Source organism: Sorex fumeus, unplaced genomic scaffold (genome assembly GCF_029834395.1).
Source record: "Sorex fumeus unplaced genomic scaffold, SorFum_2.1 ptg000044l, whole genome shotgun sequence".
NCBI lineage: Eukaryota > Metazoa > Chordata > Mammalia > Eulipotyphla > Soricidae > Sorex > Sorex fumeus.
Window position 1 is genome coordinate 11,441,914 of NW_026606101.1, and position 27,029 is coordinate 11,468,942.

Here is a 27,029-nt window from a genome sequence, read left to right on the forward strand (position 1 = left end):
CCTGAAAGCTAGAAGCAAGCTATGACCAACTATTTCAGACCATTTTTGTTCCCTCTGCATTCAGGTTGGCCCTTCTTGAAGTTGTAGTTATAATTATCATAAGGATTTGATAATAAAGGATCATGTGTACATATGGCCATAAGACAAGGATTAGTGTAATTTTCTAATTTTGACATTTTATTACTGATAATTTTTTATGTTTCCCAAAGCAAAATTACATACTGAACTGGATTCAATCCCTGGCATCACATATGGTCCAGCAAGCCCTGCCAGATGTAATCCCTTAGCACAGAGCCAAATCGCTCTGAGCATCAACGGGTATGATTCCCCCTCTGTTACTATCCAAAAAGAAGTCAACCAAATAGCTAGGGAAGTAGCCAAAATGGTATGTGTAAGGACTGGGTTGATCCTCAGCACTCAGGACCCAGAGCACCACACCTGTGGGAGTGGATCTGAACCCTGAGCATCATAAGGTAGGGACCTCGCAATGATTAAAAAAAAAAAAAAAGTACCTCATGGGGCCAGAGTGATAGAACAGCAGTTAGGGGTGTTTTTCCTTGCTATGGCCAACCAGGGTTTGATCCCCTGGCATTGCATATGGTCCTCTGAGCACTGCCAGTAGTAATTCCTGCGTGCAGGGCCAAGAGTAACCCCTGAGCATTGCTGGGTGTGACCCAAAAAGCCCCTCCCCCCAAAAAAAAGGGGACTCATGGTCTGCAAATACTTGCAAAAATCCAAATAATAAGGCTGGAGATGTAGCTCAGTTGTAAAGCACTTTCCTTGCAACTGTGAGACCCTGGGTCCAGTCTTTGTTAGTATCAAACATCCAAAAAGCAAGTAACAGAAAAGTATAAGTTGTTTCCTTTCCTTTTCTACTCAGCCAGTAACATTCAAATGAATATTTCAACACATGACTAATAAATCCCACTTTTCATACTCAAATAATCTATTTCAAATCAAACATTTAGCTTAAAGGGAACCTTAACTCACTCATCACTACAATTGTATGACTTATTGACATTTGTAAGCACAAAACACAAAACATACCCCCAAAACTATCTGTATATTTCTAAATATTAAGTATCAGGTAGCCAGGAATGGGATTAGACTTAAAACTGAAGGATTCCATCAAAACTTATAACAATATATTAGCATCTAATGGAGTTTCTGGGCTGGCAGATAAGCAGATGAGTGGCTGAAACATTACCTGTTGAAAGGAATCCTCAAACAATGTTTTTCTTGTCACTGTAATCTTTGTGTGCTGTGGCATGGCCAGTTGCTGAAATAGAAAAATAACTAAAGTCAATTCTTGCCTTATGGCCAAAACACTCAAAAGGCAAAGGTTTTTGTTTTGTTTTGGGGCCACACCCAGCAGGGTTCAGGGGACCACAGAGAGTCCCAGGGATGAAAACTCGTTTGACCGTGTGCAAAGAAAGCACTCTACCTGCTGTACTATCATTCTGGGCCCCAAAAGGTAAAGTTTTATTTACTCTTATCTTTGCTTATAGAAACAAGTAGAGTGGGCTGGAGTAATAGTATGGCAGGTAGGGGCTTGCCTTGCAAGTGGCCAACCCAGATTTGATCCTTAGCATCCCATATGGTCCCCCAAGCCTGCCAGGAGTGATCTCTGAGCGGCAAGTCAGGAGTAAGCACTGAGCACTGCTGGATGGGGTCCAAAGATCAAAAAAAAAAAAATCCTCAGAAACAAGCAGATTATTATTACTTAATATTCAATATTTACTGATGTATTTGTGAATATTTATGCTAATTGTAGATTTAGCATAAGAATGGAAAATTTCATGTGAATAATACATAAATACACCAAATAAACCAAATAAAATTTTATTTTCAAAAACCTAGTTCGGAGTCTTATTGTTTGCATTGGCCCAATTAATTAGAAAGTTTGAAGGTACAGAGATAAGAGAGTAAAGTGGGCAGGGCATGCACATGTCCACCCAAATTCAACCCCTCAGTATGCCATCTGATCCCATGAGTCTAGTCAGGAGTGGTACCTGAGTGCAAAGTCAGGAGAAAGCTCTGAGCACTGCCAGGTGTGACCTAAAAAAACTAAAAACAAATAAAAATTTGAAGGTGCTTTTTTTTGGCGGGGAGGGGTCACACTCGGCGTTGCACAGGAGTTACTCCTAGCTCATGCACTCAGGAATTACTCCTGGTGGTGCTCGGGGGACCATATGGGATGCTGAGAATCGAACCTGGGTCAACTGAGTGCAAGGCAAATGCCCTAACCACTGTGCTATCATTTCAGTCCCTGAAGGTGCTTTTTAAGTAAAAGAACTTTATAGAAAGAAGATGTTCTGAGAAGAAAACAAGAGCGAGCAGATGGGATTTGAAGGGGGTAAGGAGTTAGGAGAAAAGTGAGACAGAGAGAGGAAATGAAAGGCCAAAACTTAAGTTAAATCCATGTCCTAAAGAAGGACATAGGCAATAACCAGGGTTAAATGCTAAGAAGTAAAGGAGAGATTACACATTCAGTATTGGGATGAAGTTAATCCTAGAGTGGAATGCTGAGTTTTAGCTTTAAAATAATCATAAAAATAAATAAATAAATAAATAAATCATAAAAGTAACACCCTGCATTAATTTAGAACTCATAAGAAACTATTCAGTAAATGCTAATATTGAGGCGATAGCACAGTTGGTAGGGCGTTTGCCTTGCACGCGGGCAACCTGGGTTTGATTCCTCCGTCCCTCTCAGAGAGCCTGGTAAACTACCGAGAGTATCCCGCCCGCATGGCAGAGCCTGTTAAGCTCCCTATGGCGTATTCAACTTGCCAAAAACAGTAACAACAAGTCTCACAATGGAGGCGTTACTGGTGCCTGCTCCAGCAAATTGATGAACAATGAGAGGACAGTGCTACAGTGCTACATCAGAGATAGTTAATCACATACTGGAAAAATACTGAATATGATACTGTATTTATCAAAGTTATTTATATCAAATACTAGATTTAAAAAGTTACAATTTATAGCAAAAAAAATTATTTTGTTTTTAGGCGACACATGGTGATACTCAGAGGTCATTCCTGGCTTTGCATTTAAGAAATATTCCTAGCAGTACTCTGGGAACCATGTGGGATGCCAGGAATTGAACCTGGGTGGGCCATGTTCAAGACAAAGCCCCACCTGGTATACTACTGCTCCGGCCCAAGATAAAAAAATGTTTTTATCAACTATTTGAAGATTTCAGCATTCTCAGAATAATGGGTACTCTCAGAAAAAATAGCAATATTTTCTAATTAAAAGCTTCAAGTTAATTTTTCTATGTAACAGAATCTGATAAATTTATTTTGGCCTACAAAGAGAGGAAAAGATTAATAGTAACAATCTTACCTGTTTTCCTATAAGTTAATTATTTTCAATCACTGTGTAACATAGAGAATATAACAAAAGAAAAGGGAGTTCAGAAATAAATTGTCAATACTAACCTGACACCAGAAACGGAAATATTGAACCTTTGCCTTGAAGTCCCGTACATAGGCTATCTGGGGGCCATTGTCTCTAAAAAAGAATGTTAATATAACATTACAACAGCTTCTTTTAAGATAAAATATGGAGTAATAGAACCTTATGTTTTTATTTTATTAAATCGGATCTTTATTAAAATCTTAGGCATCATTCTATACTGATTGATATTATTTCTTAAAAGATGTACCTAAAACAGCACACATGTGTTTGGTTTTAACATACTTGCTTGAATTCTTTTATATACATTCTCTATCCTTCTCGGGGAGTCCAGCAAGCTACGGAGAGTATCCTGCCCACACGGCAGAGCCTGGCAAGCTCCCCATGGCGTATTCAATATGCCAAAAACAGTAACAATAACAAGTCTCATTCCCCTGACACTGAATGAGCCTCCAATACAGCACCATTTAGGAAGGACGAGTAAGGAAAGACTGCTAAAATCTCAGGGCTGGGACGAATGGAGACGTTACTGGCGCCTGGTGCTTGCTCAAGCAAATCGATGAAATTGATGAACAACGGGATGACAGTGATACAGTGAAAATTAAAGGAAAAAAATCACAGCTTAGGTAATAAGGTTACAGTAATATTAGTGTACTGATGTTTTGCTCCAGCTGTTCTTGGAGCTCACACCTGATGATACTTGGGGATGCACATGAAATGCTGGGGAACAAACTGGGGTTGGTTGCATGCAAGGCAAACATCTTTACCCCCATACTCTCTCTCTCTGACCCAAAGTTTATAATATTGACATACAAAGTTAACGCACAACACCATCACCAAAGTGCCCACAACCCTCCCACACAACTCTTACACCTCTGGTCTGATCTTCATTTCCCTCCCTCTCTCTATGAGCCCTCACCTATACAATGATTTTTAAATCTTTTTTCTTTGTGTAAAAAAAAATCTTCAGTGTAATAGACAATGTTTACAAAACTTACAGGGCAGATTTTCCTGTGCGGGGATCTATATAGGTGGTAGTTCTTCTATTATGATCCACAAAATAAGGAATTCCATCCACTGTGAATCTCATTTCCCAGCCTTCAGGTAAGGGTTTTTCATTTAATTGGCTAAACACAAGAGGAAAAGAAAAAAGAAACAAATAGAAAATTTATTTGCTAAGTACTGAATTTAATTTTTAAGCAGTTTCTTTTAGCAAAATTAAAACCCTAAATTAGGGTTCTAATTTCATTATTTTTACATGTGGCTATACAGTTTTCCCATCACAATTTGTTCTAGAGATTTTCTTTGCTCTACTTCATATACATTGTCATAGAATAACTGTTGATAAATCAGGGGGTTCAACTCAGGACTCTAAATTCTGTTCCACAGATCTGTAGGTCTACCTTTATTCTAGTACCGTGCAATTTTAATTACCATAGCTTAATTTTTTGGATTTTTGGGGGTCACACCGGGTGGTGTTCAGGGCTTACTCCTGGTTCTGCACTTGGCTTGGGGAACCATATAAGTGACAGGGATTGAACCCAGGTTGGCTGCATGCAAGGCAAGCAACCTACCCACTGTACTTGGACCCTACTATTAAAGCTTTGTGGTATAATTCAAAGTTGAGAAATACAATGCTTCCCATCTTTTTTTTTTTTTAGGATTGCTTTAGCTATTTGAGGAATTTTAGTAGTGTCTATACCAAGTAGTTGAAAAATGTAAACCTAATAACTACTTTAATTCCAATTTATTAAATACTTATTATTATGTGATTGATACTAAAAAACACCATTATTGCTTAGAGTGGCCCCATGCCACAGTAAATTGTAGTCTTGAATCACTACCCAGACACATTACTTGGGAGCTATGATCACAAAAGAGAATTGTACATGGAAAATAAAGTATCATTTAATGTGATTATTAAAAAGACCTTCATATGTGTTGTTTAGGTGATTTAGTATTAAAAGGCTAACATAGATGTTATTTGGTTTTTATTTCCAAAATAGAAGAAAATTTCTTCTTCATACTTACAAATCAATCAAGGATCATTATATATATTACCATAAACAGGAGCCAACGGGAAAAATGAAACTTTATAACATTGGCCTTGGTTGTTTTTTTGTTGTTGTTTGCTTTGTTTTTGTTATTGGTTCACATCCGGCAGTGCTCTCTGTTTCTCCCTGGCTCTATCCTCACTTACTCCTGGTGATACTGGAGTACTCATGGGGCACTGATTATATATGATACTAGGGATTATAAGGTAAGTAACTAAAGTTGTATATGCTCTCTCCAGCCCAACATTTTAAAATCAGATAATTTCAAGGAAATATATTATTTTTTTATTTGCATTGGAGTCTACTTCTGGCTTTATACTGGAGGTGCCGGAGGTACTGGGGGAACCATGTAGGCCAAACTGGGGCCTTCTGCATGCAAAGCACGTAGTTAGCTTGTTAAGCCTTCTCCCTGTCTCCCCAGCTCTACTTTTCTTTTCAGATACCTAAACTGGTGCTTCTTGCCTCTGGTTTCATTCTGATTTTAGAGTCTTACTCAATACTGTTGAACTTCATACTACTGAAGGAGTACTAACAACATGTCTGATCAAACTGTTTTCTCAATGAAGGACTCATTGTCCTCCACTACCAATGTAGTATCTAGACTCCTCTACCTAAGAATCATCCTGCCCTAAGTCATCATTTTTTAAAACAAAATATGACCTGTCATATCTCTAACTTAAGCTCCCTGCCCCTGGATCCTGCTATTTTATATACAGTTGGGGACCACACCTGGCTGTGCTCAGAGCTTACTCCTAGCTCTGAGATCAGGGATCATTCCTGATCAGGGATCAGGGATCTCAGGTGTTCAGGACACTGTATGAAGTGCCACGGATCAAACTTGGGTCAACCAAAATCAAGTTAAATGTACCACATGAATCCCCAAATACTGCTAAGAGAAACCCCCAAGCACAAAGCCAGGAGTAGCCCCTAACCACTCTCAGATATGATCCAAAATCCAAAACCTGCCAAAAAAAATAAGTTATTCTAACTTTTGCTATAAAAGGTAGCTGATGTAAGTTATATACCACAAATCCATGACAAAAAAAAAGTGAATTTTTTAAAAGTAGATTTGGGGGAGGGGTATGGGGAGAGGCTAGAGCCATTCCTGACTTGTGGTCAGGAACCAAATATATTTGGCAACCGAATGCCTTACCTTCCATACTATCTCTCTGGCACCTAGAAATTGATTTTATTTTGGATTTGGGACCATACCTGGTGATGCCTTGGCTGTATGCTCAAGGATCACTCATGGAGGGGCTGGGGGACCACACGTCATGCTGGGTATTGAACCAGGGTCAGTTCCCAGCACTACATGGCCCCGAACTGCTACTGGAAGGACACCTAAATAATGAGCTGGCAACAGATTGAGTGCATGTGCCCCCCACCACCTCCCAAAAATCTCAATAAAATAAAACTCTGGGACTTTTACTGTTTGCAAAGTCCTAGCCATTGCTAATTCTACTATGACTGTAGTCTACAATGATAATGGAAGATACCTCATTTGAGATAAAAGTTTACTAAAACTGAAATTTTTCCCTTAAGTCACATACTTTCTGCATTTTCTCCAGTGATTACAGGGTGCAAAATCCTTCTTTGGAATTACTAGTCTGGACCAGAGAGATAGTACGGCTGCACACAGGCTATCTGCCTTGTACATGGTTAACCCAGGTTCAATCCCAGCAACCCACATAGCCTCTGAGCCCTTCCAGAAGTGATCCCTGACCACTACTGTGTGTGGCCCCAAACCAAAACCAAATTACTAATCTGTTCTTAGTAGTAATAAATAGGTATTTTTGTGTATATATAAGTGCATTCACATAACAATTAATATTTTATATATAACCTATCAGCCTAGGGACGTACCTCAAATGGAAGAACATGTCTTATAAGTTCAAGGCCCTGAGTTAAATCCTGGGGACCATGGAAGATTCAAGTGTGGTCCTGGTGACCACTGAATAGTACCTAGATATGTGCCTCCAAACAATTTTTAAAAAAGAAAAGAAACCCGTATGTATTACATAAATTTGCTCTTACGAAAGTATGTGGGTACTAAAGTAAAGAAAGGCACTTGGGGAAATAATATTTCTTTTCATAACTGAGTCAGAAATCAGTAAAATCTTTAAGAGATTAACTATATACTACTAAACTGAAAGTTCTTACCCTTGACTTCTGGGGTCTTCCCATTGGGTTATACGAGTATTGTGGTTCACAAAATATACTCTACCATTGTTGTCCGTTCTCTTCTCTTAAATATTTTTAAAAAAGAAAGAAAAAGAAGTATTAGACTTGGAACAGTTTTCTTCCTCAAAGTAAACTTACTTGAATTTGTCCATTTCTCAATTTATTGCTAATTTTGTAGGGATTTTTTTTTTTTTTTTGCATTTTGGGTTACACCCGTCAATGCACAGGAGTTACTCCTGGTTCATGCACTCAGGAATTACTCCTGGCGGTGCTCAGGGGACCATATGGGATGCTGGGAATCGAACCTAGGTTGACTGCGTACAAAGCAAATGCCCTACCCGCTATGCTATTGCTCCAGCCCCAAATTTTGTAGGGATTTTTGTTTGTTTTGTTTTTGGGCCACACCTGCTGATCTCTGGGGTTACTGCTGGCTCTACACTCAGAAATCACACCTAGTGGTGGCTGGCAGAATATATGGAATGCTTGGAGATTGAACCTGGGCTGGTTTGTATGCAAAGCAAGTGCCTTATCCACTGGCCCCTGATTTTGTAGTTTTTATTTATTTAACCACTGATTTATTATTTATTTACTTATTTTGCTTTTTTGGATCAGATCTGGTGATGCTCAGGGTTTATTTCTGGCACTATACTCAGGAACCATTCCTGCTGGTGCTTAGGCGACCGTGAGAAGCTGCGGATTGAATTTGGGTAAAACATGTGCAAGGCAAGCGCCCTACACATTGTTACTACAGTTCTGGCTCCTGATTTTGTAGTTTTTAAATCACACCTTAAAAGGTTTATTTTTTTCACTATTAAATAATATACTTTAGTATTAAAGTTTTAAAATAATCTTATGGGTTAGGAGTATGGGTCCGTGGTAAAGTGCAGGTCTTGAGTTGATCTCAAGTCTCCTGCAAATAATCGTAGGCAAATAAAATTAAGGTCAGAGAGAGAGAGAGTGCTCAACAGGCTGGAGTGCACGCTTTGCATACAGGATACCTGAGTTTAATCCCTGGCATTTTACAGTCCCCCAAACACCTTGAAATCCTCACAAAACAACCAGGAATGCTCTCCTAGCACTGAGGAAATAGAGCCCTTGAGTACTGCCAGTTGTGGCACCCCAAAGGTAAGTTATAATTTAGAATTTTCGGTATATGCTAGGCCTCATTCAACTAATAAAGACATGTTTCCAAATATATCCTGTTCCTTAACATATCTGTTCTCACATACTATCTATGGTGACTTTCTACATAAGAGCTGGGTACCAGGACCCCGTTTTTTTTTTCTTTTTTCTTTCTGCTTTTTGGGTCATACCTGGCGATACACAGGAGTTACTCCTGGCTTTGCACTGAAGAATTACTCCTGGCGGTGCTCAGGGGACCATACAGGATGCTGGGAATCGAACCTGGGTCAGCCGTATATAATGCCCTACCCACTGTACTATCGCTTCAGCCCCTCATTTGTTTGTTCTTTTTTTTTTTTTTTTTTTTTTTTTGCTTTTTGGGTCATACCCGGCGATGCTCAGGGGTTACTCCTGGCTCATGCACTCAGGAATTACTCCTGGTGGTGCTCAGGGGACCATATGGGATGCTGGGAATCAAACCTGGGTTGGCCATGTTGGCTGCGTGCAAGGCAAACGCCCTACCAGCTGTGCTATCGCTCGGCCCGTTTGTTCTTTTAATTCACTGAATCGGAAGATGCCGTTTGCTTCCCCACCTGCAACTTTAGGATTCTATTCTGTTTCAACATTCCAATTCTACAGAATTTCCCTTGCTTCCCTGTATTTTCTTTTTCTCTTTTGGGTTTTTGAGCCACACCCCGCAGTGTTCAGTGGCTATTCCCAGTTCTGTGCTTGGGGCAATTCTTGTGGAACCACTGGAGCTATAGATTGAACCTGTGATCCATACACAAAGTTGTCACTCAGCTACCTCCCTGGCTCTTCCATGGCCCTTATTTATTTGTGGGGAGGAGTGGAGGTGTGGAGCTTCCCTCTGATTCTCAGTCAACTTGGCTGGTGGTTCAAGACTAAGGATGTGAGGGCTCAAGGATGTGGTACTGCTTGGGTCCAGACCACCACAGTCATGCTAGGGAGGTCTTCAGGGTCATAGCTGACAATGATCAGAAAATTTAAGAGCTACACCTTGTGATGCTCAATGCTTGGGGGACCATGTGGTGCTGAGGTCTGAACCAAGTTGGCCATATACAATCATGCACATTAATCCCTATACTATCTGTTCAAACCCTAGCGTTTTAAGAATTAAAGTACCAAATGTAACTTATAACCAAGCATTCTTACATGCCTTGTAAAGGATGATGAAGGGCACTAAGTCACCAATGAAACAGGTCCCCCTTCCTCTGATTCTTTCAAGTAAGGCTGACCCAATCAAATCCTGAACTTTTTTGGAAGAATGCAATAAAAATATCTTGAAATTATTATTAGTCTGAGGTTATTATAAAAATTGTTCAAAGAATCTTCCATGCGATTTTAACTTGTTCCTCCCCAATTAAGCTATAATTCAAGATCAAACATCAGAAATTTGATGCTGATATATTACCAGCTACACATTTTATTCACCAGTTTCTGTTCATTTGGAGGCAAGTGAGCTTACACTACACACACTGGTATGCAGGGAATACGTCTGACTTCGTGCTCAGGGGTGTCTCCTCACAGTGTACTGAGAACCATATACAATGCCAGGAATCAAACCAGGGTCAGCTGCCTGCAAGAAAACTGCCCTGTCTATACTATCTCTCTTGTCCCTCACGAATCTTTAAAACTGATTTCACTTATATGAATGTGTAGTTTTGTGCATTTTTACCTCATGTATCCATCTATGTTGATATGATCAATATATAGTACTATTCAACCACACACGAGAACTACTTATGCTACCTCTCGCCATCGCTTACTGTCTTTCCTAGCAACTACTATTCTCTATTCACTCTCCATTTCAAGAATTCTGTATAAAATAAACTTTTATTATCTATTGAGACTGCCTTTCTTCACTAAGCATAATGTCTTTAGGTCTAAATTGATATATATATATTAATAATACATTTCTTTCTGTTGCAGAGTGAGGAAATTATCTTTTAACTTTAGAAGAGCAAAATAATTCTAAATTTCAATCAAAGTTCTTAATAATAAAAGTCATCTTGGAATTTTTGTTACTAGGAATCAAACCAACACTACCCAAAATTTTCTCAGATAGTGCCTCAAGCAGTAACAGCATATCATCCAAAATACCTCAAATCAATAAAATAAATTCATATAACTTACCCCATCCAGGTGGCAAGGGACCAAGAGGATCAAATTCTTTATTTTGTGATGTAGCAAACAAATCTTGATTCTGGGGGGAAATGGTTAAATAATGAACAACACAAATAGATAACATGAAAACATATTAATATGAATTCTGATATGCCTTCCCTATCCATGAATAATATAACATACTATTTCAGAGTTCACATCTTAAGAGAGTTGTCATACTGTTGTAGAAAAATAAATGTCAATACATTCTGGTGCAGACAAAAATAAATCTTTAAAAATGTTAGTAAAGTAAGTAAAGTAAAGGCCCTCCCATTGATCATCGATTTGCTCGAGCGGGCCCAGTAACGTCTCCATTGGAGACTTGTTACTGTGTCTGGCATATCGAATACTCTCGGTAGCTTGCCAGGCTCTCCGAGAGGGAAAAAAAAAGTTAAGTGTTTAAGATTATTTGAAACTCAAATATTACAAATACATAATTCTCCCCCAATATATTTTTTTAGCTACAAATCATTAAATCAAAAAGTCACTTATAAATGACACTACTCAGAGTCATTGGATGACTGAGAAAAATTTGTATCTCTTACTCAAAACAGAGAGGACTGAATACAGAACATGTTATAAACAAAGAATTATGGAAAGATAGAAGGAGGAAGAGAAAGAATAGGTTGTCATAGAAGTAAAAGGAATGAATTTGAGCTGGAAGAATTTTTTAAGCCTAGAACCATAAAGACAACCTCTTTCATTTCTATTTAAAATTATCACACTGGGGCTGGAGTGATAGCACAGTGGGTAGGGCGTTTGCCTTGCACGTGGCCAACCCGGGTTCGATTCCCAGCATCCCATATGGTCCCCTGAGCACCGCCAGGGGTAATTCCTGAGCGCAGAGCCAGGAGTGACCCCTGTGCATTGCCGGGTGTGACCCAAAAAGAAAAAAAAAATCACACTGATGGAAAGAGGGTTGGCTAGATAAAAGGAAAACAGGAGTCTTCCATTGCAAAAAGAAGCAAAAGTGGGGGCTAGAGCAATAGCACAGCGGGTAGGGCATCTGCCTTGCACACGGCCGACCCGGCTTCGATTCCCAGCATCGCATATGGTCCCCTGAGCACGGCCAGGAGTGATTCCTGAGTGCAGAGCCAGGAGTAACCCCTATGCATCACCGGGTGTGACCCAAAAAGCAAAAAAAGAAGCAAAAGTCTTATCAACTCTGCACAGGGTTAATGAGTGTGTTTAGTTTAAATTTAATAAAGTGGGGATAAATTGAGGTCTCTTAATAAGATCTGTTTAATAACACAAATAATACACTATAATTATTTAAGTTATGGAAAAAATACAATAGGACACTGCACCTCATATACTTGGCATTTCTAAAATTTGTGGACATTTTCTTACAGAATCATAAGGTTATCATATCTAAAAGAATGTTAATTTGTTAATTTTATCATCTAATATTTAATCCAAATTAACTGCCTCCAATTGCTTATTCTTTTCAATCAGAATCCAAACATAGTACTCACATAACATTTACATTAAATGCATGTACAATCCACAAGAAGTCACTCCACTGTCTCTTTTTTGTTTCCTTGACACTTATTATAAAAGTTGAGAGAGAGATACCCATTTCTGATTTAACCTCTTAAATGATAGATCTGTAAGAACTGGCTTTGTCTCATGAAAGAAAATAAAGAGTGGGGAAGCAAAGGAGATACAGTATTAAAGGCTTGAATCCTGGTTGCAAAGCATGTCTAGAAAATGTGGCATGTGACTAAATAGTGCTCCATTTTGGGGAAGTGCAATGAAGTCATGGACCAGGAAGAGTCATTATATAGTGTTAACATTTATTCTGATATTTTAAATTCTGGGTATTGCTAGGTATATGAGAATACATTGTTCTGTAACCAGAGTTGGAAGGTTACTTCACATACCCAACAAACACCTTTCAGCAACAATCTACCACCCCAACAATTTTTTTAAGCAATTGGCATTAAGAAAAGGTCCAGTTTATTCCATCTAATTTTTATTGCTGAACCACGTTAAGAATAACCAGGTTGTTAAGTTATGACTTAGTACCATTCTATAACAAGAGCAAAGAATAAGAGTTTCTTATTTCTTAAATTGGAGAGATTATTTTGGATAGGAGGGAAAACAAAAATGAACATGACAAAGTGGTAAAAGTTCTCATTTAAGAAAATTTTCAGACTCAAACTGAAGTTTACCATGAAGCAATATACATTACAAATGCTCCAGAAATTTGCTATCTTAAAAAAAAATGTTTTGTAAGATCATATACTGTACTGTAAAGGTGAGAAAAAGGTCAAATTTACAATTATGGATATGAGGGAAAAGATGAGAACTAACATTTCTATGAATCTAATATGTGCCAAACATTTTAGGAAATTTATTTTAAAGACTCCTCAAAAAAATCCCCTAAAGTATATATATTTTTTATATATGAATTTTACTGATAAATGAGTCTTGATGAGATTAAGAAACTTACTTAAAGTCATACAGAGAAAGTAACTGTGGAACCAGGATTCGAACCCAGATGTGTCTGACTCCAAAGCCCATGCTCTTTCCACTGGACACCCATGTGGAAACTAGCTTTAAAGAAGGCAGCCAAGCTAGACATTCAAACCTAGAAAAAATTTGGCCAGGCATACCAAAGATAATTATAATTTGAAAGAAAGTTGTTAAAACAGTATAGAAAAAAAGAAAAAATAGACAAAGTAGACGAGACAAACTAATTTCATCTCTAAAAACACTGGGATGGGTAATATAGTGACAGCTGTTTCTACAAGGTGGCAAAAAAAAAATTGTTATATGAAAGGAAGTTATCTTAGTTATAACCAGATAGTGAAGGGAAGAAACTGGTAAGGGTGAATTTATTTACAACTATGAATGACGACTATTATAGTGATGTCTAAGAAAAAGAAAGGAATATGGAGAAAAGAACAAAGAATGTCTAGTGAGAATTCACTCATATGGTTTGTAACAGGGATGATAACAATGGTGTTGGAAGGAATGAGATGACAACTGAATAATAATTAGCTTCTCTTGAATTCTTGGAAGCTGGTTTTCTTCTGTTTTAACTCTATATACTCCTCAAACAAATGCCTCATTTGGCACATACAATCAGATTTCCCCAAGAACTGCTTCCTTACTCATAAAAGACCTCTGAGACATGTGATACTGAGAGACTTGTAAAATTGCTAGTATATTGGTGAGTGCATAACAAAAACCACAAATGAACTTTGGTATATTTTTTATCACTACTGATGCTATATTACTCTATCTGGTGTATGTGTGTTGGGCGGAGGGGGTAGGTTAGAACCACTCTCAGCAATGCTCAGTACTCATGCCTGGCTCTGAGCCCAGAGAGCACTCCTGGCAGGGCTCTGGTGATCATACGGGTGCCAGGGATTAAATCCAGCAAGCGCCCTACCAACTGCATTCTCTCTGGCCATTGATGTTATATTACTCTAAAGGAAAATATGTAAGCTGTAGTCCCCCTAAATTTAAATAATAGCAAGGATGCCAAAATTAAATATATTTAGCATAATCCTGTAAGATTTTTTTTTTGGTAGTGCCAGGGATCAAACCCAGGTTTCCATTCATGCAAAGGCCAAATATTCTTCTACTGAGCTACATCCTCAGTACAGGAAATTAAATTTCTTTAGTCTCAGAGGGCATTATATAACCTATAAGGTAAACTTTACCTTTATATGCTACAAAGTGATTAAATGCAATCACTACCTGACCACTACAAAAACAGATGTTTAGTTCTAAGACTTCAAATACCTAATTTCCAATGCCAAATGAGTATTAAACTTAGTTAATTTTACTTTAAATTTACTTTTATACTTACAAATAAAGGTTTATTTTGATTGTTAAAAAAATACAATGATTTTAAGTGGTGCTCACTTTTGACAATTAGCAAAACAAAGGTTTAACTTCAGGAAACTTCAAAATGAATAGATAACATATGCAGAATACTTAAGTCAATGTCTGTAGCTATAAATGGCAATAATTGCGTTGCTCCCTATTTATAATTTCTTCTTACATTTTATATGCAGGAAAAGGTGAAAAATTAAATATGCTCATTTGTTTTATAAAGCAACAGGCAACTCACCCCATAAATGAACCTCTGGTTAAACTGCTGCATTGCTCCCTGAAGTTGACTACGTTGGAGCTGCCACTGTTCATAGTTCCGGACAGATTCTAAAGTTGGCCTCTGCCAAGTTGTTGTTCTTGTGAAATGATCAACATAATAAATACGACCCATATTATCAACCCGTCGTTCCCACCTAAGTCAAAACAAAAAGAACCCAATTAAAGCCAAATAATTGTGAGGCAAACATGAATTAAATGGAACTTCAGTTAAATAATTACTTGTGGAAAAAGTGGTTTCTAAAACCCTATCATTTGAGCTAGATAAAAGCTAAGGAAAAGAAAAGCTAAAAGAAGTGAGACCTATGAAGTCCTTAAGTCAAAAATGAATGAAGATAAGAATCCTTCATCAAGATTAATGGGCTGGAGTTCATGCTTTGTATTTGGAGTCTGGATGTGATCCTTGGTATCCATGACTCCTGGACACCACCAGATGGCCATCTCCTAACCCCCCAAATCATTCATCATTCTCAATCAACTCTCTGACTCTTCATTGTAATTTGCACATACAACAAAGGAAATAAAAAACAAAAACAAAAAACCCAAAATGACTAACAAAAGGAAAAGTAGGAATGTAGGTAAGATTTCCAATAAACTATAGCAATGCTTGTTAACCAGGGTGATACTACCCACCCATGCACTATGTTGCATATTTGCCAAGGATATTCCAATGGGGCCACAGGTAAAAATCATGTAAATTATGGTCCATGAAGCTAGGGTAGGACAGGGGTGGGGGGTTTAAGGAAGAAAAAAGAAAATTAGAAGAGGGCCATGAGGGCCATGTTCAGAAAAATGGTTGAGAAACACTTATGGATAGTTTTGAGTGAATACACACACACACACACACACACACACACACACACTTATATATATTTTATATATATTTGCTTCTATAATTCAGATACTTACCCAGGAGGTAGAGGTTCTGGTCTATCCCACGTGGTTCTCTTTTCAATATGATCAACATAGTAAACTCGTCCATGCTGGTCCACTCTTTGTTCCCAACTTAAAGACAAAATTTTGAAATTTAGTATGATACTTTTATGAGTAGCCTCTTTTTTTTTAATCCTTTTCTTTCTTTTCCCCTTTTCTCTTACATGACCATACTATAGAATTGAAGCTTAAAAGTATGTCAATATTAAAGAAGTTATCAAAAGAAATCAGAAATATTCAGAAATGTTATTTTGAGGATAGCATGTAGTGGATACAGAAGTATCTGCTATAAGAAATGACTTGTATTTCTGTTTGAATTCAATGTGCTCAGGAGACAAATTCTATCTCCAGATCTAGGTATAAGGCAGAACTTGAGAGGAAAAGAAAGCCATAATTATTTGTATAAAATCTGAAATGACTTTTGGCTGGAAGAACCATCTTCCAGTAAATTGCCAAAATGACCAACACAGGGCTGGAAAGATAATACAGTGGGTAGGGCATTTGTCTTGCATGCAGTCCACCCGGGTTGAATCCCCAATATCCCATATGGTCCTCTGAGCATTGCCCGGAGTGATTCCTGAGTACAGAGCCAGGAGTAACCTGTGAGCACTTCCAGGTGTGGCCCCAAACTGAAAAAAATACCAAAATGATCAACATAAAGGGAAAGAGGAGAGGCAATTTCTGTATCTTCTCTAGATTCTTTAGAAAACAAGAAGCTGTTTCTTTGGCCACAAATATTCAGATATACAAAAAAGGTGATACTGTAGATACAAAGGGAATGGGCACTGTTCTAAAAGGAAAGGCCTACAAATGTTAAAATGGCAAAACTGCAAGTCTACAATATGATCCATCATGCTGTTAGCACTGTCATAAACAAACAAGTAAAGGGCAAGATTCTTGCCAAGAGAATTAATGTTCATATTGAACATTCTGAGCATTCTGAGAGTCAAGAAAGCTTCCCGAAACTGGTGAAGAGAAACAATAAAAAAAGAAGGAAATCAAAGAGAAAGGGACTTGAGTTCAACAGAAGCCAGATCTATTCAGAGAAACTCACTTTGTGAAAAATCAATGGAAAGGATCCTGAGCTCTTGGAACCGATTCCCTATGAATTCATGGCATAAGAGGTTTTTTATTTTTCAGGAGGGAGTAAGGGAAGAAGTGAGGGAACGGGGAAGGAAAGAAGGGAGGGGGGGGGAAACAAGCTACTGGTGGGGTGGGGGGATGAGTGAGGGTGGGGGCGGAGGGAAACTGGGCCCACTGGTGGTGGGAAATGTACACCAGTGGTGAAGAGATAGGTGTTGAGACTATGTATGACTGAAACCTAATCACAACTTTGTTAACTGTGTATATCATGGTGACTCAATAAACAAACAAACAAACCCGAGCTATCAACTGAAAGATTAAATGATTATTTGGATTCTAAAATTGGTTCTAGAAACAATGAAATAAGTAAGATTTAAGAGGCCAGAGATATATTTCAGGGGGCAGGAAATTTGCCTTGCACATGCCTCACCAGGGTTCAATCTGGCACCCATATGGTCCTTTGAGTCTACCAGAAATGATCTCTAAGCACAGAGATAAAAGTAAGCCCTGAGCATCCTATTCTAGGTGTGTATGAAAAATAAAAACAAACAAAGGAGTAAAAAAGATAATCAGACGTGTCTCTACAAAGTCCAAAGAAAATTTATTTGCATATACTAGTCTCCCTGGTATATTTATTCTCAAGTGAAGAACATAAAAATACCTATCATAACCTAGATAAGCCAATCACTTCTGAGAGAACCTAATTTTTCACTGCTGATAAATTGCACAAACTTTCTAACTTAGTGTCCCCCATACATTTTCTAAGAGGAAAATGACTTAACTACTGACTCATATTATTTATTATCTGTTTAGCAATTAGTTTTCCTCATGAGAATTGTCAATAACCGCTACTCTTTTTGTTTTTAAGTTTCAGGGTCACACTTGGCAGTGCTTGGGGCAATATGATCCACTGGGTGTTCAGAGGACCATGTAGTACTGGGGATTAAACCTACTCCCACAAGGAAGTCTTTGCATTTCCCTGGCCCAAATTTTATTTAGTATTTTGAGCTCCGGATTAGTTTGAATGACATACTACATACACAAATACTGAGTATTAATGATTTTTTTAATCAGTAAAAACTAAAATGGGGTTGCCCTCCCGTTGATCGTCGATTTGCTCGAGCGGGCCCAGTAACGTCTCCATTGGAGATTTTGTTGTTACTGTGTTTGGCATATCGAATACTCTCGGTAGCTTGCTGGGCTCTCCAAGAGGGGCGGAGGAATCGAACTCGGGTCGGCCATGTTGGCTGCTTGTAAATGGGGTTATGACTACTAATTTTCTCAGTTTCCTAAAATATTACTTTGCCATTAATGAATGTCTTTATGATAGACTTTTCTTTTAACCTGAAATAGCAATCTGAATTAAGTGACTATTTTACTGCTTGGTCTTGGATAAGTTTCTATGGTATAAAGACCTTCAAAAAATAAATACACATATTCTTTCACCTTGCTGTAGAAATGGGGGCTTTTGGTTCAGTATGACTCCCAAGCCCACAAATAAGTTAATTACAATAGTTTTAATAGTTATTGTTTTGTTTTTGATTTTTAGCCACACATGGCAGTGCTTAGGGGTCACTACTAGTGGTGCTTGGGGGACTACATATATTGCTGGGTATTGTACCAGAGTTGGTATCATGCAAGGCAGTGTCTTATCCCCTGTACTATCTGATTAGTTTTAAAGATAGTTTTAGAAAAAACGAAGTTCAGTATTGTTTTTATTATTAAGTTTATGCACAAGTCTTAAAAAAACACAAAAAACAAGTATTATGAGGCCCAATTATGTGGCTCCTTGGTAGAGTATCTGCCCTTGCATGCCTGAGGCTGCTGCATGTGTGATCCCCAGCACCACCCCACATCACCAATGTGATCTCCAGCACCACAACTCTGGCAACCAAGTGTCTACACACGTGGCACCTGGTACACTGTCGCATCAACTAAGACTATGATGACAATAACAATGAAAGAGACATTGCTTACCCAGGTGGGAGGGGAGCTTGAGGAACAGTATTTAGTGGTCTAGGGCCTGAACCTCCGGATATAGTAAGAGGAATTATTAATCCAGAAGCTGCTCCTTCAGATGTACTGGAAGTTGTATTTGTTGGTGGCAGAGATCCAGTACTAGATCCATCACTTTCAGAAGTGGCAGATGGTGAACCATTAACAGATGCTGTAAAATATTTGGGGAAAACAGCAAAAAAATCTCTTGCTTTTCAGAAATCTAAATTCAGGACAGAATTTGAACTATGAAGGGTGGATGAAAGAAGACAAATACAAATATTAAGATGTGAGTACAGAGATGAAAATGATTTAAGTAAATAATGGGCACAGCTAACCGTCACATTTTTAATAAAATTATACACAATTTAGGTCATAACTACCCTACTTCTCATTTAGCTCTAAAGCACAAACACATAGATGTTAATTTCTTGAAAGGAAAAACTTGTTTTGCTTTTGGGCCACATTTAACAGTGCTCAGGCTTCACTCCTGGAGGCCTCAGACCACCCTATGGGGTGGGGTGCAAACTCAGGTTAGCTATGTGCAAGGCAAGCACCCTACCTTCTGTACTACTGCTTCAGCCCTCAGAAAAACTTTTAGAATAGGAAAGTATTGGTACCCTTAATATCATAAATTCACTTAGCAATTATTTTCATATATTTAACACTTTTGCCTGTAATACTCTTAAGATTAGAAACCAAAAAAAATTTTGGTCCACATGTGGCTATGCATGAGGCTTATTCCTGGGCCTATGCTGAGGGCTGGAGCGATAGCACAGCGGGTAGGGCGTTCGCCTTACAAGCGGCCAACATGGCCGACCCGAGTTCGATTCCTCCGCCCCTCTCGGAGAGCCCGGCAAGCTACCGAGAGTATTCGATATGCCAGACACAGTAACAACAAAGTCTCCAATGGAGACGTTACTGGGCCCGCTCGAGCAAATCGACGATCAACGGGAGGGCCTTTACTTTACTTTACTTACTTATGCTGAGGGATCATACCCAAGGGCACTTGGGGAATCATATATGGTGGCAAGGATCCAATCTGTACCTGCAAGCATCTAACCTACTGGGTATCTCTCTGGCTACTAGAGTCCAATTCTTTTTTTTTTTCTTTTCAGAGCCCAATTCTTGATTTAGTTAGTTATAATATAGAAGAATGACTGGCAACTAATTGTAAGAATATCATTGCCAAAGTTCTCATTAAGACTTCAAGATATACTTGTTGACAAAACAGTTTCTAGAAATTGTCATTAATATTAAAAAATAATACATTAAGTTCAAAGAGTAGGAATACATTGTTGACAAATTATCAGAAACTGGGAACAATACATAATTAAACAAAAAGTAATTTAATACAATGACTTGTTGGTCCTGGGAAGATATATTAAGGGGCTGAAACATGATTTGCAATGAGAGCCAAGGTTCGATTCCTGGCACTACATGGTCCTCATAGCAATGTGGGAACTGATCCCTGAGCATAGAACAGAAAATAGTTCTTGAGCATTGCCAGATCTGACCCCTGGGGGGGGGGGGGGGGGGATTCTGAATCTAAATAAATAAAATGATTAGCCAACAACTAATTTACTTTTCTAATACTAGCTTCGATTCCTCTGTCCCTCTCTGAGAGCCTGGCAAGCTATCTAGAATATCCTGCCTGCACGGCAGAGCCTGGAAAGCTCCCTGTGGCATATTCGATATGCCAAAAACAGTAACAAGTCTCACAATGGCGATGTTACTGGTGCCTGCTTGAGCAAATCGATGAACAACGGGAGGACAGTGGTACAGTGCAGTGCAATTAGGTTTAGCTATGTTATTTTTCCCTATCCAAATGGACGAGCTACCTGAAGATACATTTTCTGGAAAGTAAGGGTACACACCCATAATAATCAGTACCCAATACTGGCTCTGTGCTCAGGGATCACTCCTCATTGTATTTGGGTACCAAATGCAATGCTGGGGATTAAACTCTGATCAATCATGTATAAGGCAAAGTTCCCCTCTATTATCTCCCTTGCTCCAAGATGCTTACATTTTAAAAATTAATACTTAAAAGTATTTTCACTTATATAATTTTACTTTTAAAATGTAAATATAATTTAGCATTTAATTATTTGCTACAATATACAAGAATAAGCAATCAGGACTATATGTCATGCCTACATTCTCAGTTGCAAATTCAGCAATAAAATTATAATTTTTATTATGCACATGCAATTTGCAATTCTCAATACTACACTTGCCTCAAAAATTTCAATCCTAAAGTGATAATTTTAGTTAGGAAAAAGATTTCAGTTTTAGAAAGAGTATTCTTCGATAAAACCTTTAATGTGAAAATACAGTTAGAAAGCCAACCAACCTAAAAGGTGTTCTAGATATCTGCAGATGAATTCACAAATAAAACATTATCATTATATTATTGTGATGAGGTGACCCAAAGTTAGCAGAAAATAAGGTGGCTGCTAAATGATAGCTAGGAAGCTGGGTGAGGCTCTCCAAGGACAGGATGCCCTGGAAACAACCTGCAGAGATAATGTACACTGCTCTTTTTTGGCTGCCAAGTAGAAATTTTTTTAACTGTTTAAAGGCTCACCACAAATATCTGACTTCTATATTAAAAACATGCATGCTTACTGGTAAAGAATTGATTGATGTTATCAAACAGGATGTCATAAAGAATGTTTAAAAACCTAGCCTGGACTCAGTTTTAGGGCTATTCAGTGCTCTGAAACCCTTGCTTGGAAGCCCCTGCAAGTTGATAAAAGGCTCTTCAATTTGGTCAACAAATATGTTCAAGTATTCTCTCACTCTGTAACATCATTATTTTTCAGTTGGGGCCACACCCAGTGATGCTCAGGGCTTACTCCTGGCTCTGCATTCAGGGACCCCATGGGGTGCCGGGGAGTAGTCTTGGTCGGCTGTGTGCAAGGCAAGCACCACTGTACTAAAGCTCTGGCCCCGGGAACAGAACATTATTTATAATTACAATTCCAGCAGCTACATCCCTAGTGTATGGTTGGACTACATACCTGGTCTACGTGGGGTAGGAGGAGGTGGTCGTGAAGGTCTTGGAGGCCTAGCAGGCTTAAAACCGCCATTTGAGAGTGATGGAGAATTATTCCCACTGGCCCTCCTATTTTCACCAGATCCTGCATCTTCTGGGTCATCTGATCCACTTGTATTCACTCTGGGTAGAATTAGGAAGGTGGGGATGGGAGGAGGAAAAAAATTGCTTTTTGAATTTAAACAAAACAAAACAAAAAAACCCTGCAGAAAAGCAAAAACATAGTTTTAGAAGCTTCAGAAAAGTTTCTAAAGCTTCCAGACTTAGAAAATACAAAAATAAAGTAAGCTTAGGACCAGAGCGATAGTACAACAGCTAGGGCACTTGTCTTATGCAGCCAATCCAGGTTTGATCCCTGGCACCCCATAACGGTCCCCAAAACCCAACAGGAGTGATCTGAGCATAGAGCCAGGAGGAAATCCTGAGCACTGCCAAGTATGTCCCTTTCCCACAAAAAATGCTAGTGTGTGTGGGTCCAAAACAAAACAAACAAGCAAAGAAAGAAATACTTTGCTACCTAACTGAAAAGATCTCCCAAAATAGTATACTATAACCTCAGAAATACATCTATGTTTACCTGTAGGAGTTTCCAAAGTATAGACCCAGTTCTCACTGTATCAGCTGAAAGCTAGTGAGAAATATAAAACTTGGACCCTAAGATCTAATAACTGGAACTGAAACTGGAACAAATATTCAGCAGTCTTGTGAATACTTTAAGTCTTGAGTCTTGGCTCAAATGGTAGACTCTTACAGTTTAAGACCTAGAATTCAATTCTTGGTACCACATATATACAAATCAAAGAGTAAGAGCCAAGAAGAAACACCTAGGGCTGGGGATATAGTTTAATAGTAGAGTACAGACTTTGCTGTGTGAAGTCCTGGGTTTAATCCCAGGCATCACAAAAATAAGGAAAACTTGGAAAATTAAAGGTACATCAACACTAAAAATCTTGAATACCAGGGATCAATCATTTTCATAGTTAATAAACATGAGAATTCTTGAGAAGCATAAAATATCCAGATATGCTATGAAAGACAGTGGATAGACAAGAATATAGCCACAGTCCTTGAATAAGAACAAAAAGGTAATGCCAAAGCTCTAACCCTAATGGGCTGCTTGCAATGCTCCACCGAGTATACTATCACTCTGGTCCAGGGGGCAATTATCAGGAATTCAAAAACTTATTCTCAGGCTTGTAGATAGGGAAACAGATGAAAGAGCTGGAGTGCATGTCTGGCAATCCCTGATACCACATGGCCTCATGAGCAACACTGGGTGTGGCCCTAGAAGCCATGGAACCCTGCTGGGGAGGCCCAAAAACAAAACAAAAATCTATTCTGAGTGATAGCTATGGTGGTTACTGGAGGGAAGAGAAATGAGGATAATGAGTAGGAGGATATTTTCAAAGAGGAATGGCACTGCAATTTTGGTGTGTGTGAAGTGAATCCTACATACAAAGAAATGTTAAGCTATATCCCTGAAATTCAATAATGTTTTAAACTAATGAGAATTCAATTTAAAGAAAAAAATTTTTCAATATATTAAACATAAAACTAAAAAGACACATAAAGAACTGAGAGTGCAGGTCCATGGGCCAACACGGACTTAACCCTTGGCACCACACCCTGGAGGTCCCCAAGCACCACCAGGGTGGTCCAGACACTCCCCAGCACCACAGCACCCTTGCATTAAAATGTCAGCATAACAGAGTTGGGAATGGACGACCTACACCACCTCCCTATGTTTCTATAACCTGGCAGTCACAACCATGAATGCCTCTGGCGCCACATAATCTCACTAATAGCCATGATCCAGAGATTCAGAAATAAAACCCACAGAAGGGAGCAACATAGAATGACAAGTTGCAGAAATGCCTACAGACCCTGCGCCAGGCAGTCTCATCCAGAGCAAATTGGAGAGGGGTGGGTGAGTTCCCCTACCTGCCTCAAAAGAGCGTTGGCAGCCAAAAATCTCCAGATATCAATCGCTCTCATGCTCAGGGACACTCTCCGCAGTCTCACAAGAGCCTCACCCGTAAGTGAGTCTGAAGTATAAACGTTATTTTAAATTTTACAATTCCTAGAGCACGCGGCTGCATCTGTGGCCATGCAACATCTCATACTTTACATCATCGACCTACCAAGAGCATACCACATTTGACGGGGTTTAAAGTAGAAGGCAACCAATCTTGGTGTGTGTGTGTGTGTGTGTGTGTGTGTGTGTGTGAATATATATACATATATATATTCCTGAAATTTAAGAATGATATATATATATATATATAAAAGCACACAGACTCAACCTGTAACAATATGTTAGTAATCTCTTATAGGAAGGCTTAATGGCTCCAGGGTAAAATACAACAATCTTCATGCACTTTTTTGGATCACTTTTAGCAGATTACTCATAACAAGCAACAGAAAATAAATTATTTTGGTTCTACTTTGGGGGCAGGGTTTGGGGTTTGGGGTGGAAACATTCTAAATAAAATGGTGGGAAGATGTATAGGTGGTAGGATTGGTGTTCAAATATTAAATGTAATAAATCACAACACTGTCCTCCCATTGTTCATCGATTTGCTTGAGCGGGTCCAGTAATGTCTCCATTTTGAGATTTGCTGTTATTGTGTTTGGCATATTGAATACGTCATGGGTAGCTTGCCAGGCTTTGTGTGCAGGCGAGATACTCTCGGTAGCTTGCCAGGCTCTCCAAGAGGGGCATAAGAATCAAACCGGCTCGGCCAGGCTGGCTGTGCGCAAGACAAACACCCTACCTGCTGTGCTATCACTCCAGCCCTAATAAATCAATGTGGAAAATAAATAAATAAATAAATAGATAGAATATCAGTTGGCCAAGAATTGCCAGGAAGAGCCCCTAGAACTCCTGAGAAGACCTCTGGAGACCTGCCTCTTCTTAATGAGATGCATAAGAGATACAATTTGTCTATTTACAGCAATATTAATCTAAGAAATCTTTTCTATTACCTTTTAATCATTATGAAAATTAAAAGCAGTTATTATTCTCAGGGCAGAAGATAACATTCATTACTATTCTACCACCTTATAAGGTTACTTAAGCAATGAATCTGACACACGATGACTCGGTGAGGCAGATCTTTAATAAGTAAAACACAAAACGCATTACCAACTTTGATTTTCCTAAATACCTTAATGACTTGAGCTTCTAATTTTTCACACACAGAGCGGGTAGGGCGTTTGCCCTGCATGCAGTCGACCCGGGTTTGATTCCTCCATCCCTCTTGGAGAGCCCAGTAAGCAACCAAGAGTATTCCGCATGCAGAGCCTGGCAAGCTCCCCGTGGCGTATTCAACATGCCAAAAACAGTAACAAGTCTCATAATAAAGACGTTACTGGTGCTTGAACGAGCAAGTCGATGAACAACAGGAGGACAGTGTTACAGTGCTATTCACTCCAACAAAAATTGTGAATAAGTGATACCACTCATTACAGCAACACTCCCTGAAGGATCTGACAATTTAACAGCCCATTTTCTGGATATTTTCCCTTATGTTTTGTGATAGTGCTTTTCTGGTTCTTCTCCACCTACAATGTCAGTGGTTCATCTACTTCTTCCAACCCACTGCTTTTCCAATTTAGGTAAAACAAGGAATCTAATGAAATTTTATAACTTCTTAAGACATGTCACTTACTGTTTAAGATTCTCTTCTATTTCAGATCATCTCTCTTTCTAATTTTATGTTCTACTACCAGTTCCCAGGACAATCATAAATTCTTAAAATTTCCTAAATTTGTTTACACAACCCAAAATATTATCTAGACATGAAGTCAAAGAGCAATTGAAAGTACTGGATCCCAGTTAAGAAGAACGAGCTGTTATAAATTTCTGCCCATTCTAATGAAGGAAGATGCCATAGTCAGTCATGACTTCCACATATAACCAAAGCTTATAGAACAGCCTTTTCTTTCTTTTGTTTGTTGTTTTTGTTTGGGGGCCACACAGTGGTGATAAGAGATCGCTTCTGGTGAGCTTAGGGGACCACATGGAATATTGGGAGATCAAATTTGGGTCAGCTGGATGCCGAAGCCGATCTTGCTGTGCATGCGCCGCACCGACTCGCCGCGCTGCTCCAGGTGGAGCTGGCCCAGGCAGAAGCCGCTGCCCTGAGGTAGGTTGTAGAAGATGCTGACAGCCTGCTCGCACACCGCGTACAGGCGGCCCACCCGTGTCCGGTTCTCCCAGTACGCCACGCTGCACCAGTGGCTCGGCTTGGTGGCGTCCGGGGACATGCTGGTGTCTGGGAAGTGGCCCGGAGCAGTGATGAGGGAGTCGGTGGTCTCTATTTCAGTGTAAGACAATGTGGAATCCGACAGATCCAGTGGCTTGTACTCGTCAGGAGGAGAGAGCAGCGAGTAGGGAGGGGGCGGGGATTCTGGCCCGCAGAGCCGGTTGAAGTGGTAGGGGTTGCAGCACACGGTGGGGCCGTCAGCGGCTGCGGCGAGGCTGCGGCGAAGCTGCGGCAGCCGCACAGGGGCTTCAGCTCCACGGGTCGGCAGTCTCCTGCCCCCGCGCCTGGCTATTCCTCCCCGGGGCCCCTTGGAGGGGAGCGGGTTGAGCTTTCCTCCCCGCCCTGACCAGGGCCCCGGCAGCCGAAGACCTCCAGGACCAGCCACTACCATGCTGAGACCACTCTCCACACACCTGAAGGTACCGGCAGAGGGACAAAGCCACGTGGGTTCCGGGGCCGAGATCTCCAAGCCTACTCGGATTGGAGTCGAGCATCCTCCACCCAGATCCTCCAAATTCCAGTAGGGGGGGTGCGGGTCACACCCACCAACTGGCCCCCTGGCGCCATGTAATCCCATCAGCGGCCAAGACTCTGAGACTA

The 27,029-nt window shown here is 39.5% G+C and overlaps 1 protein-coding gene across 3 annotated transcripts in view; it reads right to left on the minus strand.

The window, feature by feature from the left end:
* The window catches only part of ITCH (itchy E3 ubiquitin protein ligase), a 107,595-nt gene that overhangs the window by 17,159 nt on the left and 63,407 nt on the right, over positions 1-27,029 (minus strand). For 2 of the 3 annotated variants that reach the window (XM_056121102.1, XM_056121103.1), the window contains exons 8-16: positions 22,127-22,284; positions 19,083-19,272; positions 15,999-16,094; positions 15,052-15,226; positions 10,935-11,004; positions 7,638-7,722; positions 4,422-4,550; positions 3,447-3,519; positions 1,208-1,279 (exon numbers count right to left, since the gene is read on the minus strand). In XM_056121102.1, the coding sequence (XP_055977077.1) occupies positions 1,208-1,279; positions 3,447-3,519; positions 4,422-4,550; positions 7,638-7,722; positions 10,935-11,004; positions 15,052-15,226; positions 15,999-16,094; positions 19,083-19,272; positions 22,127-22,284 (1,048 nt within the window). The remainder of the gene's footprint in view (positions 1-1,207; positions 1,280-3,446; positions 3,520-4,421; positions 4,551-7,637; positions 7,723-10,934; positions 11,005-15,051; positions 15,227-15,998; positions 16,095-19,082; positions 19,273-22,126; positions 22,285-27,029) is intronic. The other variant, XM_056121105.1, reaches the window with a different exon arrangement.